General features: G+C 44.5%; 1 protein-coding gene across 2 annotated transcripts in view; it reads left to right on the forward strand.

Annotated features, from left to right (window-relative positions):
* The window catches only part of PCSK6 (proprotein convertase subtilisin/kexin type 6), a 338484-nt gene that overhangs the window by 189507 nt on the left and 132501 nt on the right, over positions 1 to 16476 (forward strand). For both annotated transcript variants that reach the window (XM_073618353.1, XM_073618354.1), the window contains exon 7: positions 11609 to 11781. In XM_073618353.1, coding sequence (XP_073474454.1) covers positions 11609 to 11781 — 173 coding nt within the window. The remainder of the gene's footprint in view (positions 1 to 11608; positions 11782 to 16476) is intronic.

The raw sequence follows: 16476 nt of genomic DNA on the forward strand, positions 1-16476 counted from the left end.
GTTGTATTCAGGCTCCCAGAATAGCCGTAACAGGGCCTGATTTTGGCTCTGAGGATGGTAACAGTGGTCAGTCATTTTCCATGTCTGGTTTGGGCTCTACACTGGTTTTGGGTTTTGCCTCGAAGTATTAGAATAGCTTTTCTTTTCTACTTCAAGATACATTTTTCCTTTTGTCTTCCCCTACTAAACAGTACTTAATGGCTCCCCTCATGTTTTCAGTATTAAATGTCAGTATGATCTGTGGATTATTCCTGGCTTCTTGTATTGCCTTGTGTTTGGGTCATAGTACTGTGCACTTGCAATTCTAGCATATACTATACGCCCAATAGATGTAATGTAATCCAATGTTCAAAGTTATGAAAGGCAATTTTACATTAGCACTTTTATTTTTGATGATGTGACAGTGTTTCCACACTCTAGAGCCTGGCTTTCGCACCTAGATTCAATCACCATTACACCTCTTACTAAAATATGCAACTTAGAGTTAACAAAATTATACATGCTGTGTACTGAATAAATCCCAGATTCCATATAGCCAACTCTAACCGACCTTTCTGATGGCAACGGGAGCCTTCTGTCCATAACTTAAAATAGAACACATTTCACAAGGGCTATACTAAGTATTTAAAGCTGTAAGCTAAGGGGGGATTCTGATGAGAACTTATTCAATGGGGAACGCTGATGACGACTTTGATGTAAGGAAGATTCTTTTGGGTCTTATAATGTAAGGGGGATTCTGATGGAGACTTTGTAAAGGGGGACTTTGATGTTCTGATTGGGACTCTGATGTAAAGGGGAACACTGATGGGAGCCCTGATGTAAAGGGAACTTGGATGGGGAACCTGTTGTATGGGGGGGATTTTGGAGGGTCTTCTGCTGTTAGTGGAGACTCTGCAATGGGGAGGGTGGGGGTCTCTGATGGAGGCTCTGATGTAAAATGGGGAACTCTAATGTGGACCCTGAGGTCAGGTGGAACCATGATGTTAAGGGATATTTTAACGTAAAAGGGCCTCTGATGGGGACCCTGATGTAGGGGGTGGGTGCTCTGAGGGAGAGATAGTTTGGTCGCCACACACCTCACCTTGCCCGAGTGGTTAGCGGGTAAAAGTATACTCGGCTCGATTCATCCAGACTACGACTTGGAGTCATGGTCTGGATGAATTGAGCTAAGTATGCTTTCACCTGCTAACCCACTCGGGCCAGGTGAGGTGGCCGGGCTATCTCTCCCTATTTCTTAAGTATGCTTTGGGTCTGGATGGACCTTTTCTCAGCCTGCACCCTCACTAGTCAGCGGCATCCAACTCTTTACGGCTTTGAGTGGGGGACCCTTAAGCATTTATCGTGGGTCAATCGAGCTGAGGCTGCTTTTACCTGCGAACCACCCAGGTGGGGTGTGGTGTGCAACGGCCGGGCTATCTCACCCTATTTCTGAGACATGTTGCTCCTGCTTGGAATCCAATATTTACCTGCAGTTAAAAAGAAGAGGCGTTACTATAGAGGCGGGGTTACTCTACCAACATGTAAAATTGAACGACCGATTTAAGTAAAGTTATGCCCACTTTTGCATCACCTTTGGTACAACTCGTATTTTAGTTTTTCTAAATCCACACTTCAGTTGACCCTGAAATGATTATTAAGAAGAAACACTGCACATTGGGAACATTTTGATCACTTGTAGTTCTTCGTATACCCGTTTTATATAACTGCATTGTGACCCAGATGATGCTCGTTGGAGTCATACTGCATGTATTGTGCCCTGTGTAAGGTCTTGCTGGCATATCTTCAACATTCTGATGCTGCCTATTTTGTAAACCTCGAATAATAAGGAAAATGCATGTACGTCTGTTATGTTCTTTCATTGTAAAACAAAAACCATTGAAAGAATACGTACTGCAGAATGGTATTGAGTAGACAATAGTTTATTAATGGACTTAAAACAAAGCGATGCACTCTGTTAACCTTTGGAAGGCTTCTGAACACTGGGAATCCTCAACCACTGGTCTACCCAGGCAATTTTAAAACTTTTTGAACACATGTTAAAAATCTGCATTTTTTGCTAGAAATTACTGTAAACCCCATGAAAGTATATTATGTTCTGAAAGCAGAGACCCTGAAAAAATAAAATGGTAGAAGTTATTTATTACATCCCTTTTTTTTTTAGGAAAAACGCTAAAATGAATTTCAGAGTAAACTCATAATTTTGGTAAAATATAAAAGATGGGTTGTGTCAAGTAAATGGATACCAAATATGTCAAGCCGTTAAAATTGCACACATGTGGAATCGTAAAAAAGTATGGAACCCAAAATTCGCTTTAAATGCCTTTGCAGATCATCAGATTTAGAGAATTTAGGGTCATGAATTACGACCCTAGAATTAATTATCAATAAAATATAACAGTCATAATTCCACCATACAGTGAAGCACAATAATCACCAGTGACTAACAGCACGAAGAGGAACATCCGAGGATATAAGGGCATCAAAGCATTCCACAATACATAATGCAAAAATGGGTACAAAGTTATCCCACTAGATGTTAAGGTAGCATAGCAACAAATCAGCATCTCCAGTATGAAAAGGACAAAATGCAAATAAATAAACTCCAACCCAGTAGGGCGACAGCACAGGCACAGTGAGATAATTCACCCCACTATTCACTGGGAAAAGGGGGAAAAAAGAGGGGGGGGGGTGAAGGGTACAGGGGAAGAGGAGTAGGAATACCTGCATAATGAGGGGAGGGCATAAAAAAAAGGGGGGAGGATAGGGAAGAGAGGTATTAAAGCCAAGAGGAATACCTATAATAAGAGGGGAGGGCAGACAAAGGGGGGCGGGAGGAGTAGGAAGGCCAAGAGGAATACCTGCATAAAAGGGGGGGGGAGATACGGAAGAGGAGTAGGAAGGCCAAGATGAATACCTGCATAAAGAGGGGGAGGGCAGAGAAAAAAAGGTGGGAGAGGAATAGGAAGGCCAAGACGAATACCTGCATAAAGAGGGGAGGGTAGAAAAAAGAGGGCATCAATGTCAGGGGTAAATACCAAGTATGGGAAACTCAACATACGGATATGAAAGTCAGTACTCCAGCCAATAGAAACACACGGTGGGGGTCAAACCAAAGGTTCATATTGTCAGGGCTTTAGCCTCCACCCAGGCATCCCATATTTTCCCAAATTTTTGAGGGCACTTAAGGCCCATGTAGGTAAGCTTATAAAGAGGTAAGACTGAATCAATTAATGATCACCACTGGGTAATTGTAGAGGGGGTCAAGTTGTCTCCATTTCAAAAGGATAGCTTTCCTGGCATAAAAACCAACATAGGACACAAAAAGCCATCTGGGTAGATTAGGCCACCGAGTCGCAGATGCCTTATAGGAGGAGGACCTTGGGGTCCACAGCCGCAGAGAGGTCCCCAATCGTGTTAATATCCCAAACCTCTGCCTGCCAAAGATCCTGGAGAAGCGGACACTCCCAGACGATCTGAAAAAATGTCCCCACTGCCTACTTGCACCTGGAACAGTTCTTGGAGCATGTAGGGTAGATCTGGGCAAGACGCTGAGGGGATATAATGACAGGTACTGCTTGTGGATACATTGAGGAGATATTAGACCCCCAATATTTCCTCTGCCATCTGAGGGGCAACAGCTGTGACCCCGGAAGTGATGTAATTCATATCACTTCTGGAGTCAATGGGAGATCCTAGGAAACCAGCATGGTAGCTACGGGGAGAGGGTAGGGGGACACACTTTAAGAACCTCATAGGTGTTGTAATATGTTGGCCAATTTATGTATAATATTGTATTGGAGTGCCATGCTGACCAGAAATTCAGTTGCATTGTCCAACTGAATTTTAACATAGCAAGGGAAAAGTTGAAGACTCTTTGATGTGTTAATCATATGCAAGTCTATTTGAACATTTCAAAGGGTATTCAGGTGGTATGTTAATCTAATCTAATTACATATATCTAAAGAGGACTTGTTGATGTTGATATGCGGGAGTGCAAATTGGGGTGGTTCACGGCTGTTCACGGCTGGGGGTTGTTGTCTGTTTGAAAGACTAAAGCTAATCAAAGTCCTGAATTGAAAGGCCAATCAAATTGCTCAGCCATTCAATGCCTGGTGAATATAACACGGCATTCAGTCTATAGGTTGGGGGGAGTGAGGCTCGTCTGTGTATGAGTGAGGCTTGTCTGTGTATGCACACTCGGACCTAAGACATGGGGTTCTGAATTATATTTCCTCTGTCGGATTTCTTTGTCATCTGTGGACTTTGGACTTTGTTCTGTGTTGGAAGTCAATAAAGTGCATCTCTCTGGAAGAATTGGGTTGCTGCGGAAGAGTACTTACATCATCATCATTATAATAATACTAATTAATTATCATACCCACTCAACATCTATACACCCATTTATATATTCGATCACTACAATAGGAGTGATCAGGCAGCTCTAGAACCCCCCAGGTCATATTTATCGGAAAAAACCTTTCACTGGTTTTTAAAGCCATTACGAAGCTCACAGCTGCAGCAGATCAGATCAGAATGATATATTGGGAACTAGAATTCTTAAAGGGGAGAATAATAAAGGCAGCCTCTGTTTGTATCCTATGGCAGTGTCCCCGTGGCAATACGCACACTCCCATATGGGGACAGACTGCTGTTCACTCTTTGGAGGACCCTGCTGGACTTGAAGATAGAAGAATAGCTCTGGGATGTGTGCTTCATCTGACTTCTACACTGGGGTGCTTTCCAAGCCTTGTACCATGTTATCTACAGAGTCCCTTCCAGGTCCAGAGCTGTGGCACAGCCCCTGTCTCTGAAGACCCCTATAGTGACTTAGGCCCATCCGGCTGAAACACTGGGAGCTATCTCACATTTGGTACAATTGGGTGCCTTTTCAAACTTCTCACAAATGCAATTTCTCATGGTAGGGTTTGCGGCTAAGGGAGTCGAGCGATTATGTTCTCCACTAGGTTTTTTATTTCATCCTAGAGGAAACATTCCACAGCTGTTCCTGCTCCCAAAGCACCAATATGGTCTTTTCGGTCTCATTCCACTGCCCACCTGCAATGGCTTGGTCACCTCTGGCCACTTGCAACTGTCATTAGCACCAGCTACTTTTGCCCACCTGCAATGGCTTGGTCACCTCTGGCCACCTGCAACTGTCATTAGCACCAGCTACTTTTGCTTCCCATTGCATTTGTGAGAAGTTTGAAAAGGGCTTAATTGTGTTTCTGCTACACGGTACAACATGTCTTCTCAAATTCTCAGATGACATTCCTGTTGAATTGGGTGACCTCAGCATATACGCTCCCTCCTGGGGCATCGCCTATAATCTAGAACCTCTTTTATTATAGGATAGTCCTCATCAGTGTTGCCAACCGCCCGTATTTTTACGGGCAGCCCGTAAAAACGGGCACTTTTTTCCCCGCCCGTAAATGTCCGTAGTAGCGGGAATGTGCCAGTAAAAAATAGCCGTGATCGGTCCGGCTTGGAACTGCGCATGCGCAGTTCCGGAGCTTGCCGAGCAGATCCTCTCTTCGGCCGGCGGGGGGGGCGGATCTCACGGAGTCTGAGCGGCGCTGGCGCGCTTTACTGGTGGCAAGGCGAGTGATGTATTAGCACATCCCGCCACCAGGCGCGCCAACATTTAAAATCTGTAACACTAATCTGGAGCACTGGACTGGAGCAGCAGGTCTCGGAGGCTGAGCAGCATGCGCCGGCGGAATGGAGGGGAGCCCTGCATCCAGGACCAGGCAATCCAGAGTCTACGGGAACCGGGGGGAGTCTGGGACAGAGTGACAGCCCAGCCGACGGTGACAGAAGGTGATGGTGGCAGAGGGGGATGGACTGGAGCAGGTCGTGTTGGTGGCAGAGGGGGATGGTGGCAGAGGGTGATGGTGGCAGAGGGGGATGGAGGCAGAGGGGGATGGAGGCAGGGTGTGATGGAGGCAGTCTGGCAGAGGGGGGATGGTGTCAGGGGGTGATGGTGGCAGAGGGGGATGGAGGCAGGGTGTGATGGTGGCAGAGGGGGGGTGGAGACATGGTATGATGGTGGCAGAAGGGGATGGTGGCAGAGGGGGATGGACTGGAGCAGGTGGTGTTGGTGGCAGAGGGGGATGGAGGCAGAGGGGGATGGAAGCAGAGGGGGATGGAGGCAGGGTGTGATGGAGGCAGTCTGGCAGAGGGGGGATGGTGTCAGGGGGTGATGGTGGCAGAGGGGGATGGAGGCAGGGTGTGATGGTGGCAGAGGGGGGGGGTGAGACATGGTATGATGGTGGCAGAGGGGGTCGGTGGCAGAAGGGGATGGTGGCAGAGGGGGATGGACTGGAGCAGGTGGTGTTGGAGGCAGAGGGGGATGGAAGCAGAGGGGGATGGAGGCAGGGTGTGATGGAGGCAGTCTGTCAGAGGGGGGATGGTGTCAGGGGGTGATGGTGGCAGAGGGGGATGGAGGCAGGGTGTGATGGTGGCAGGGGGGGGGTGGAGACATGGTATGATGATGGCAGAAGGGGATGGTGGCAGAGGGGGATGGACTGGAGCAGGTGGTGTTGGTGGCAGAGGGGGATGGAGGCAGGGAGTGATAGTGGCAGAGGGGGGGTGGAGACATGGTATGATGGTGGCAGAGGGGAGCGGTGGCAGAAGGGGATGGTGGCAGAGGGGGATGGACTGGAGCAGGTGGTGTTGGTGGCAGAGGGGGATGGACTGGAGCAGGTGGTGTTGGTGGCACAGGGGGGTGGAGGCAGTCTGGCAGGGGGTGATGGTGGCAGAGGGGGGTGGAGGCAGGATATGATGGTGGCAGAGGGGGATTGTGTCAGGGGGTGATGGTGGCAGGTGGTGATGGTGGCAGAGGGAGATAGTGGCAGAGGGGGATGGAGGCAGAGGGGGGTGGAGACATGGTATGATGGTGGCAGAGGGGTCGGTGGCAGAAGGGGATGGTGGCAGAGGGGGGGTGGACTGGAGCAGGTGGTGTTGGTGGCAGAGGGGGATGGAGGCAGTCTGGCAGGGGGTGTTGGAGGCAGGGAGTAATGGTGACAGGTGATGGAGGCAGGAGGTGATTGGACTAGATAATTCCTTATTATGTCAAAAATAACAAAAATATGTTTTTTTACCTTAATATCTACCTTAAATCACATTGCTATTTGCCTAGCATACCTGTTTGTAGCCTAAATACTGAAATTTACACCTAAAAATGTAATTTTGGAAATTTTGTGAAACGCCAGTAAAAACTTGGTGGTGCCAGTAAATTTTGGGGGTTGTGCCAGTAAATTTCAATCTGGTAGGTTGGCGACACTGGTCCTCATCCACCAACTTAAAAAAATTGCAGATTCATGCATTTTATAGGCTTACTTGCAGTGTTTTTCTTTTGTGTAAATTTGCAGTGTGCCTCTGAACTAGCTAAAAAAGGTAACTACTCCTAGGAGAGTCAATACCCAAACACAACCCCCTTTCTTGCATGTCCTAGCCCTCATTTCCTCTGGGAGTATGTAATTAACATCTGTGGTGGTCCAGCTCCTCTGACCCCCACCTAACTACATAACCTTTTCTGCAGTAGCTGGATGAGAAGCAAAGAGGAATACAATAGAGCATCATTGAGTGGTGGTGTTGAGGCTGCTGACATCACATTTAAGATGGCGGTGCCCAATGGTAGTCTCCTAGCTTTAGGGTATATACATAAGGAGGGAGGCTTTTACAAGTAAATGGCATTCATAAAATGTTAAATGTACATATAAGCCTACAGGAAAATATTTATTGAAACGGTGTGACAGTGGGGTAAATTTACTAAAACTGGAGCACTCAGAAGCTAGTGCAGCTGTGCCATGGTGTAACCAATCCGCTTCTAACTTCAACTTGTTCAATTTAAGCTTTGGCACCTGGGAGCCGATTGGTTTCTATGGAAAGTTGAGTCAGATTTTGCACACTCCAGTTTTAGTAAATAACCCCCACAGTGGCTGACTTGGGAACCAGTGCAAGAAAGATAATGGTGGCACTGGACAATGGTGAAAGGTTCTGTATGTAATGTATTTTTTTTTTTTAGCAAGGCATTCTCAACAAAGTTGAGCCTTAAAATGTTGATACTCCCATGTTTATTCTATGTTCAGTTTGCATAAGATCTTTCCTCCAAAATAAGAGTATTTCTCGAGTGTACGGTCTATTGATTGTACTGGAATGTATTAAATACGCTTTTATATAAAAACTCTCCATGATGAGAGGAGTTGCATGCTTTTGTGACCAGCCTTATTTTGGCCAGGAGGAGTTTTGTTTTTTTTTTTAATTAGTTACGAAGAGGTTGATGTACTAAAGGAAAAAGAGCGGTTTGCTTTGCAAAAGTTATCCTTGTGTATCCCTATATGGAATTAAAGTACAATACAGTACAAAAATATATAATTAGAGCAGTATTAACCACTTCAGCCCCGGACCATTTGGCTGGCCAAGGACCAGAGCACTTTTTGCGATTCGGCACTGCGTCGCTTTAATTGACAATTGCGCGATCGTGCAACTTGGCTCCCAAACAAAACTGACGCACTTTTTTTCCCCACAAATAGAGCTTTCTTTTGGTGGTATTTGATCGCCTCTGCGGTTTTTATTTCTTGCGCTATAAACAAAAAAGAGCGACAATTTTGAAAAAAAGCATGTTTTTTTTAACTTTTTTGCTGTAATAAATATCCCCCAAAAATATATAAAAAATTTTTTTTCCTCAGTTTAGGCCGATATGTATTCTTCTACATATTTTTGGTAAAAAAAAAACGCAATAAGCGTATTATGATTGGTTTGCGCAAAAGTTATAGCGTCTACAAAATAGGGAATAGATTTATGGCATTTTTATAAATTTTCTTTTTTACTAGTAATGGCGGTGATCAGCGATTTTTATCGTGACTGCGACATTATGGTGGACACATCGGACAATTTTGACACATTTTTGGGACCGTTCACATTTATACAGCGATCAGTGCGATTAAAAATGCATTGATTACTGTGTAAATGTGACTGGCAGTGAAGGGGTTAACCACTAGGTGGCAGTGTAGAGGTTAAGTGTGTCCTAGGGAGTGATTCTAACTGGGGGGGGGGGGGGTGACATGACACTGATCAGTGACAGTGTCACTAGGCAGAACGGGGAGATGCTTGTTTACATTAGCATTTCCCCGTTCTTCCTCTCTGTGAGACGATCGCGGGTATCTCCGCGGACATCGAGTCCACGGGACCCACGATCCTAGTCTCGGAGCTTGCGGCGGGTGCCATTCTGTCGACATAAATTTACAGGCAGTTAAATACCTCTGGCCTGTAATCCGTGGGAAGGCCTACTACATAGGCCAATCCCAACCCTCTCCACAACCAGAGGAAGCTGGTGGGGATTACGTTCCTGACAGATGTTAGCCAGGGCTTGACATCAACCATTTTTTAAGTCCAACAAAGGCTTATGGGGTACCATAGTCCATGAGAAGCTCGCTGCCATGCTAGAGGATTCCCGCGCCAAGTTTTTTTTAAGGACTGGAACCCATGGATAACTTAAATGGTCGCTTGAATATAGATTGTACCCCAGTCTTGGTGTGATCACTGTTGTCTGCCATCAATAGGATTAGCTCTTGGTTCACAGGGGATGACTTTCCAACCCACTATCACCCCTTATTTTGCACCCCCCCCCCAGGCATGTTCAACTAAAAAAAAAAAAGGTAGAACAGGGTAGGACTTTGATTGTACATCAGAGGAGTATAAAGAAAATAGAATGCAAATACCTTGATTGTAGAAAAATGTATAAACTTTATTAAGCTGCCATTTTTTGGATCATAGTTGCATATTCTTAGGGGATGGTGCCTCTGCAGGAGTATTTGTGATTCCACGTCCACCCCAACCCCTACACCTACCCCCAGGCATGTTGTTCTCTTAAAGCTTTTGTTACCCCAACACTTCATATTTCTGAGATGTTTGCTGTACCATATACTTTTATGAGAAAGTATCCTGCCCTCTTTTATTGCTTCCTTTATGTGAAATCACTGGCGTTCCTACCAGTCCCTCTGCTTTCCTATTAAAAAAACTGACCGCACTAAGCGGGAGAGCACACCGCGCTCAGTTCTCTAGCTGTGCTGGGAACACTGTGTACTCTCCTCCAATAAACAGACTTGTCCTGACACACCCCAGCTGCACAGCCATTCACTAGAAAGCTCAGTGTGCTGCTGTTTCTCCTCCCCCAGCTCTTATGCAGCTGAGAACAGAGAGACTGTGATCACTTATAAAAAAAAAAAAAAAAAAAAAAGGGGGGGGGGGGGGAAAGGTATTTATAATGTTTTTTTTAATATCTTTAGAAAAATGTTTTGCCTTTCATTTCTATGTTAAACTGAATGGGTTGTTTTCCAAGGTGATCGTTTACAATCACTTTAACTCTTTTTACTCCTTAACCTCTCTCTCTCTCTCTCTCTCTACCTATACCCAACTTTAACCCCCGACTCTTCCCCTCCCAACTTTTATGCCCCCCTTATGCACTAAGGGGCACCCCCTCTCTAGCCCACACAGAGGCACTCATCATAATCGACAAGTAGCACTCCTCATTGCCATTCTTAGTAGCCCTGATCCTGTTCCTGTCTGGTTGTGGAGCCTCAGGGGTTCAACATTCCCATGATCCTTGCTTTTGCTTATGGTCCTCGTTGTTGCAACCAATCGACATTTCTTTAGCAAACTTTGCTTCTGTTTCATTGCCTTTACCGCACTATCTTGATGTGTTCATATATATTGTAAAAAAAAATTTTGAAAAACCTAAGATTTGCGAAACAAAAATATTTTTTTTCCTAGAATTCCTCTTTAAAGTTGGATATCTTTGGTTTATAATGTTCCTTAACCATCTTATTTCCCTGTACAACAGCCCTGTCTTGTAAACAGAGCTCATTTAGTAGAAATGCATGCATAGCGGTACATGACATTTAGACATAGCAAGCGAGGCTATAAAATCTGTTGGTATGCGCAAGAAAACAGAGTGGTTTTGTGGTTGGATGATTGAAGTATCACTGTGAGGTTTCTCCAGTGACCAAGCAAGCGTGCAGTGAACGGCGAAATGAGTAGAACTGCTTAATTGTCTGCCCTCGTAATTAAATTGGAAGGTCTTGTCATTTGTATGCAGAGTGATTCTAGCTAGGCTTGTTATAAGAAAACTGCAAATATCTGCTTTCGGTACAAATTTAACAGAGATCCTTGGCTCTTGCAGTCAAAAACATTGTGGTTTTGCGGTCAGGAGAGACTGCTTCTTAAATTTCACAAGTTGTTACTTTTGAGCTTTAGCTTCAGCGTAGTAGTGAAAGCGATCTCTTGTCATTGAAAGTGTAACCATATGGGCTTTGCTCGTATATTGCTGACACTTCACTTGATCTTTGTCTCAAACCGTGTTGGCTACCTAAATTCGTTGCCACTTGACCATAGGTCAGGGATCCTCAAACTATGGCCCTCCAGCTGTTGCAGAACTACACATCCCATGAGGCATTGTAAAACTCTGACATTCACAGACATGACTGGGCATGATGGGAATTGTAGTTCCTGAACACCTGGAGGGCCTCAGTTTGAAGACCCCTGCCATAGGTCATTGTTTTCCCCCCTTTTGTGAAATTAACATTTTTTTTTTTTTAACCTTTTTCAGGAATTCGCATGCTAGATGGGGACGTAACAGATGTTGTTGAAGCGAAATCTCTTGGCATCCGACCTGACTACATTGACATCTACAGTGCAAGCTGGGGCCCCGATGATGATGGGAAGACTGTGGATGGGCCTGGACCTCTGGCCAAAAAAGCCTTTGAAGAAGGCATTAAAAAGGTGATGAACTTAACATATTTTGTATTAGTTTTGGTGTCTTTGTGTTCAAGCAGAAAGCTGGATCTGATACCTTAACCACTTGCCTCCGTCCATTAATAATTTTACTGCCGGCTGGTGGCTTGAGCAGACAGTGCGATGTACCAGTACGTCACCCCGCTCATGCGTACTGCATGCGCTCCCTGGGGCGTACTCTGCAACAGATTGCCGTGCTCAATATGGGGCTGCTTTGATCAGCCCAGATACCACGTGATTGCTGTGCATGCCAACAGTCATGAATGGAATCCATTCATGACATCACTGTTTACTACTGTGTGTAATCTGTGATTGGTCACCAGTGATCACATGGTACCTGGGCCAATCACAAAAACAAATTCCAAACCCCCCAAGAGTTATACTACAGTGTTGCTGTGGTGACACTGGACTACTCTGATAACAGTATGAAAAAAAACATAGTTTAAATAATGGAAAAAACATTTTTTATATACATACTGTCACCAGTCAGTGTCCCTGATCACCGTCACACCAGTCATATGATGCCGCTGTACTGCACTGGTGACAGTATGTAAAGGAAAAAAAAACACATTTTATTTAAGTTCTTAACTTTCCAAAAAATTGTGACAAATTACAACTTCAAAAAAAGTGACATGCCTCTTACTAAATACCTTGGACTGTCTACTTTCCAAAAAGGGGTCATTTTGGGGGTATTTGTACTGTCCTGGCATTTTAGGGTCTCAAGAAATGAGATAGGCTGCCAGTACATCAAGATTGATCAATTTCCATATGTATAATATATATGTGTGTGAGAGTATGTGTGTGTATATATATATGAAAATTGAGCAAATTATATATATATATATATATATATATATATATATATATATATATATATATATATATATATATATATATATATATATATATTATACAGTAGTTTGTAGACTCTCTAGCTTTCCTACAGACTAAATAATGTACACCGATTTGGGTTACTTTTTACCAAAGAAATGTAGCAGGCTACATTTTTTACCTAAATTTCTGAAGAAATGATTTACAACATTTTATAATGAAACTAAGAGGTTGTTCTTTTTTTTCTCAATTTTCGGTATGTTGTGTGTTTTTTTTTCTTTTTGTTTGTTTTGTATAGCAAAAAATAAAAAAACCCAATGGTGATTAAATACCACCAAAAGAAACCTCTGTGTGGAAAAAAAAAATATATAAATTTCATTTGGGTACAGTGTTGCATGACTGCGCATTTAACTGTTAAAGTAACGCAGTGCTGAATTTCAAAAAAAGCCCTGGTCATAAAGGGTGTAAAACCTTCTGGAGGTCAAGTGGCTAATCTCTGTCACTTAAGAACTTAGCAGTTGCGTATGTTTGTTTCCTTCAAGATTTAAAGCTGTGCTCCATACACTGCTAGTGTAATCCTTCAGCACTGACACATCGATTCTTTCTGTTACCATCTTCTCCACAGCTTCTTCTAGACACAGCACCTTCTCTCTTGCACCATTGAGTGGCTACTAATGTTGTAACTCCTGCCCGTTGTCCCCACACTATAATCCATTCTCTGTAACCTACGGATTCTAGGAGTGGGCTGGGGGTGTACACTGTGCATGTGCTGCAGGAAGTTTATTCCACCCAAAAATTTCTAGAAGAAAGGGGAAGATGTTAATGGTGGGAGAAACTGCCCAAAAAATTGACCTCGTAGCAATTCTTTTTTTAAAAATTCCACAAAAATTCCAAACTAGGTTTCATTAAGTAAAAAAAGAAAAAGTTCTGTATAAAAGGGCTGATGCTAGCAGAGGGCTGTTGCTTTGGGTTCTAAAATTGAATGCCAATAGGCTCTGAACGCAGATGTTCTCTAAAAACCAATAAGGGGTCGATAGGCAACAGGTTAAGGTGATAAGCCAAAAATTTAATATATTACAGGTTACCAGTCTTTAAATGGTGACTCCATTAGTTTTCCTTTTTAGGCTTTCCCCTTTATTTGCACTTAGTGATTTTGCCTTTAACATGCTGTCTTAGAGTGCCCCCACACTGCATGGAGAAGCAATGGAGGCACCCTTAGACAGCACCATTGTCAATGGGGGGGGGGGGGGGGCAGTGTCAAATGGACTAACAGATTTAGATGAACTTCACTAACAAATTAAAGCCAAACTCCAAATAAAACTTTATAAGCAGTTACAGTAACTGTTTTTTTTCCTTTTGTACAGTGGCGACCCGTCCATAAGGCCCCCCCCCCCCCCAATCCATGGGGGGTCCAGGCCCCCTAATCTAATTGCAGGGCGCTGGACTCATGGATTCCAGTGGGTTTTTTTTTTTTTTTTAAGTACATGATTAGAGCCTGAGGCATTAATAGGCTTCAAAAAAGGGTGGACTCGGGGCGCACAGCACTGCGCCTCAAGCCTACTCAGTTGTGTGACAATAGCGTATAAATATTCGCTATTGTCACACTGAGTCTTCTGGCCAATCAGGAAGCGTGTCCTGGGACCCATTTCCCGATTGGCCGAAAGGAGAAGCGATCCTATTGGCCAGGGAGGAGGCAGGAGGAGACGTACGACCGCCATGATGCCGAGGACCGACCGACCCACCAGCCGCCAAGTCTGATCCTCCGGCTCCTCCATGCTGAGTGCTGTCAGCTCCTCCTGTTGCTGTCAGAGATGGGTTGCTGGCTGCACAAGAGGGGAGCACACACCTATAGAGAGCACTGGTAGGTGGCAGGGACCATGGATTGCCCCTGTGTATCAGTGTACACCTCTCCGACATCGATCCCACCCCTGCGGCTGACCTCATCAAGCTGGCATGGCAACTGGGGGCGGGTGTTGGGGGGGGGGGGGTCCATTGTCAGGTCCGTCTGCTGCCCCCCAGAACCCCCCCCATCCCCCCCCCCGACTGATCGAGCACCAGCTGCCACTGCTTTTGGGATATATATATTACATATATGAGTAAAAACTGACTATTGTAAGCACCCGTGAGCAGTAAATGGTTTGCCAGACAGCTTGGTCTTTTAAAGGAAGTTGAAAACTAATGCCCCGTACACACGATCGGAATTGCCGCCAGCAAAAGACCGATGAGAGCTTTTGGTCGGAAAATGTGACCGTGTGTGTGCTCCATTGGACTTTTGCTGGCGGAATTCCAGCCAGCAAAAGATTGAGAGCAGGTTCTCTATTTTTCGGTCAGAAAAAGTTCCTATCCGAAAAAGCGTTCATCTGTATGCAATTCAGACGTGCAAAAAATCACGCATGCTCAGAAACAATTCGACACATGCTCGGAAGCATTGAACTTCATTTTCTCGGCTCGTAGTAGTGTTGTACGTCACCGTGTTCTTGACAGTCAAAAGTTCAGAGAACTTTTGTGTGACTGTGTGTATGCAAGGCAAGCTTGGGTGGAATCCCGTCCGAAAAGGCATCATATCTCTTTCCGACCAAAATCCCGATCGTGTGTACGCGGCATAAGTCCAGCTATACACAGTTCGAATTCGAACCATTAATGGGCAGGCTAAATGTCCCAAGTTGATCGACCAACTTGGGTACAACCAGTCTGCTTGATTTGTGATTATCGCAAGTGGCTCTTATAGCCGCTAGCGATAATCACTGCCCTCTCCCAATGGCAATGGTTTCTCTTGACCGTCCCCCCCCATTCTTCCCTCGCCGGGAGAAGATGATTGCTTGGCTTGGTTTCTATGCAGAGCTGCACCAGTTTTTGCACGCTCTAGATTTAGTAAATCAACCCCGCTGTCGTGTATTGCAATCTCATGTTTGTATTCTTTTTCTCTACATGTGAATTTTATTCTTTGCCGTCTGTGTATTCTCCAATGTGATTTCATTATGAAATCTTCTAAATACTCGGCCTAAAAAGTTGGAGGGCTTGTCAACATTTGTCAGCTCAGCGTTACACAGTGGTCGGGCTTAGATGCAAAACACAAATAAATATATTTATATTGTGTGCAGTAAGAATTTCCGACGTCCTGGTCCTCCTCTCCTGTTGTGGTATGATGTCATGGAACAAGATTTTCTATGACACGGGCCCTTGTGGTCAGGGTGTGCGTGCAGCTGACACATTGGACACATGCTCTGTAAATGTGATAAGGCACGGAGGGGAGGTGCCCGTGCTGGCGACAAGCCTAAGTACTAGAGAAGTCATCCAAATATTCCCAGTGGAGAGCGCTGTCACAGCTGTGTGGGACTGGTGAATGTCCAGCGCTGTCAGGGCTGGATTGTCCTGGCTCAGAATTGGTGGGCCTCAATGTCTCCATATGTGCGTCCTTTATTAATGATTCTGCTGGGCAGAAGACTTGTAAAGCATAAGACATATTTGTATGTAGAGGAGGAATACGCAATTACTACGGAACATTTTATAGTGAAACGAGAACTGTCAAGTAAAATGTTGATGTAAAGTGCCTTGAAAGTTTTCGTACCCCATAAAAATGTTCCACATTTTGTCATCTAATAACCAAAAACGTAAATGTATTTTATTGTTTTTTTTTTTTGTGATAGACCAACACAAAGTGGCACATAATTGTGAAGTGGAAGGAAAATTATAAATGTTTTTACATTTTTTTTTTTACAAATAAACATCTGAAAAGTGTGGTGTGCATTTGTATTCAGCCCCCTTTACTCTGATACCCATAACTAAAATCAAGTGGAACCAATTACCTTCAGAAGTCGCCTAATTAGTAAATAGAGTCCACCTGTGTGTAAT

This window comes from Aquarana catesbeiana, linkage group LG03 (genome assembly GCF_042186555.1).
Source record: "Aquarana catesbeiana isolate 2022-GZ linkage group LG03, ASM4218655v1, whole genome shotgun sequence".
NCBI classification, from domain to species: Eukaryota; Metazoa; Chordata; class Amphibia; order Anura; family Ranidae; genus Aquarana; species Aquarana catesbeiana.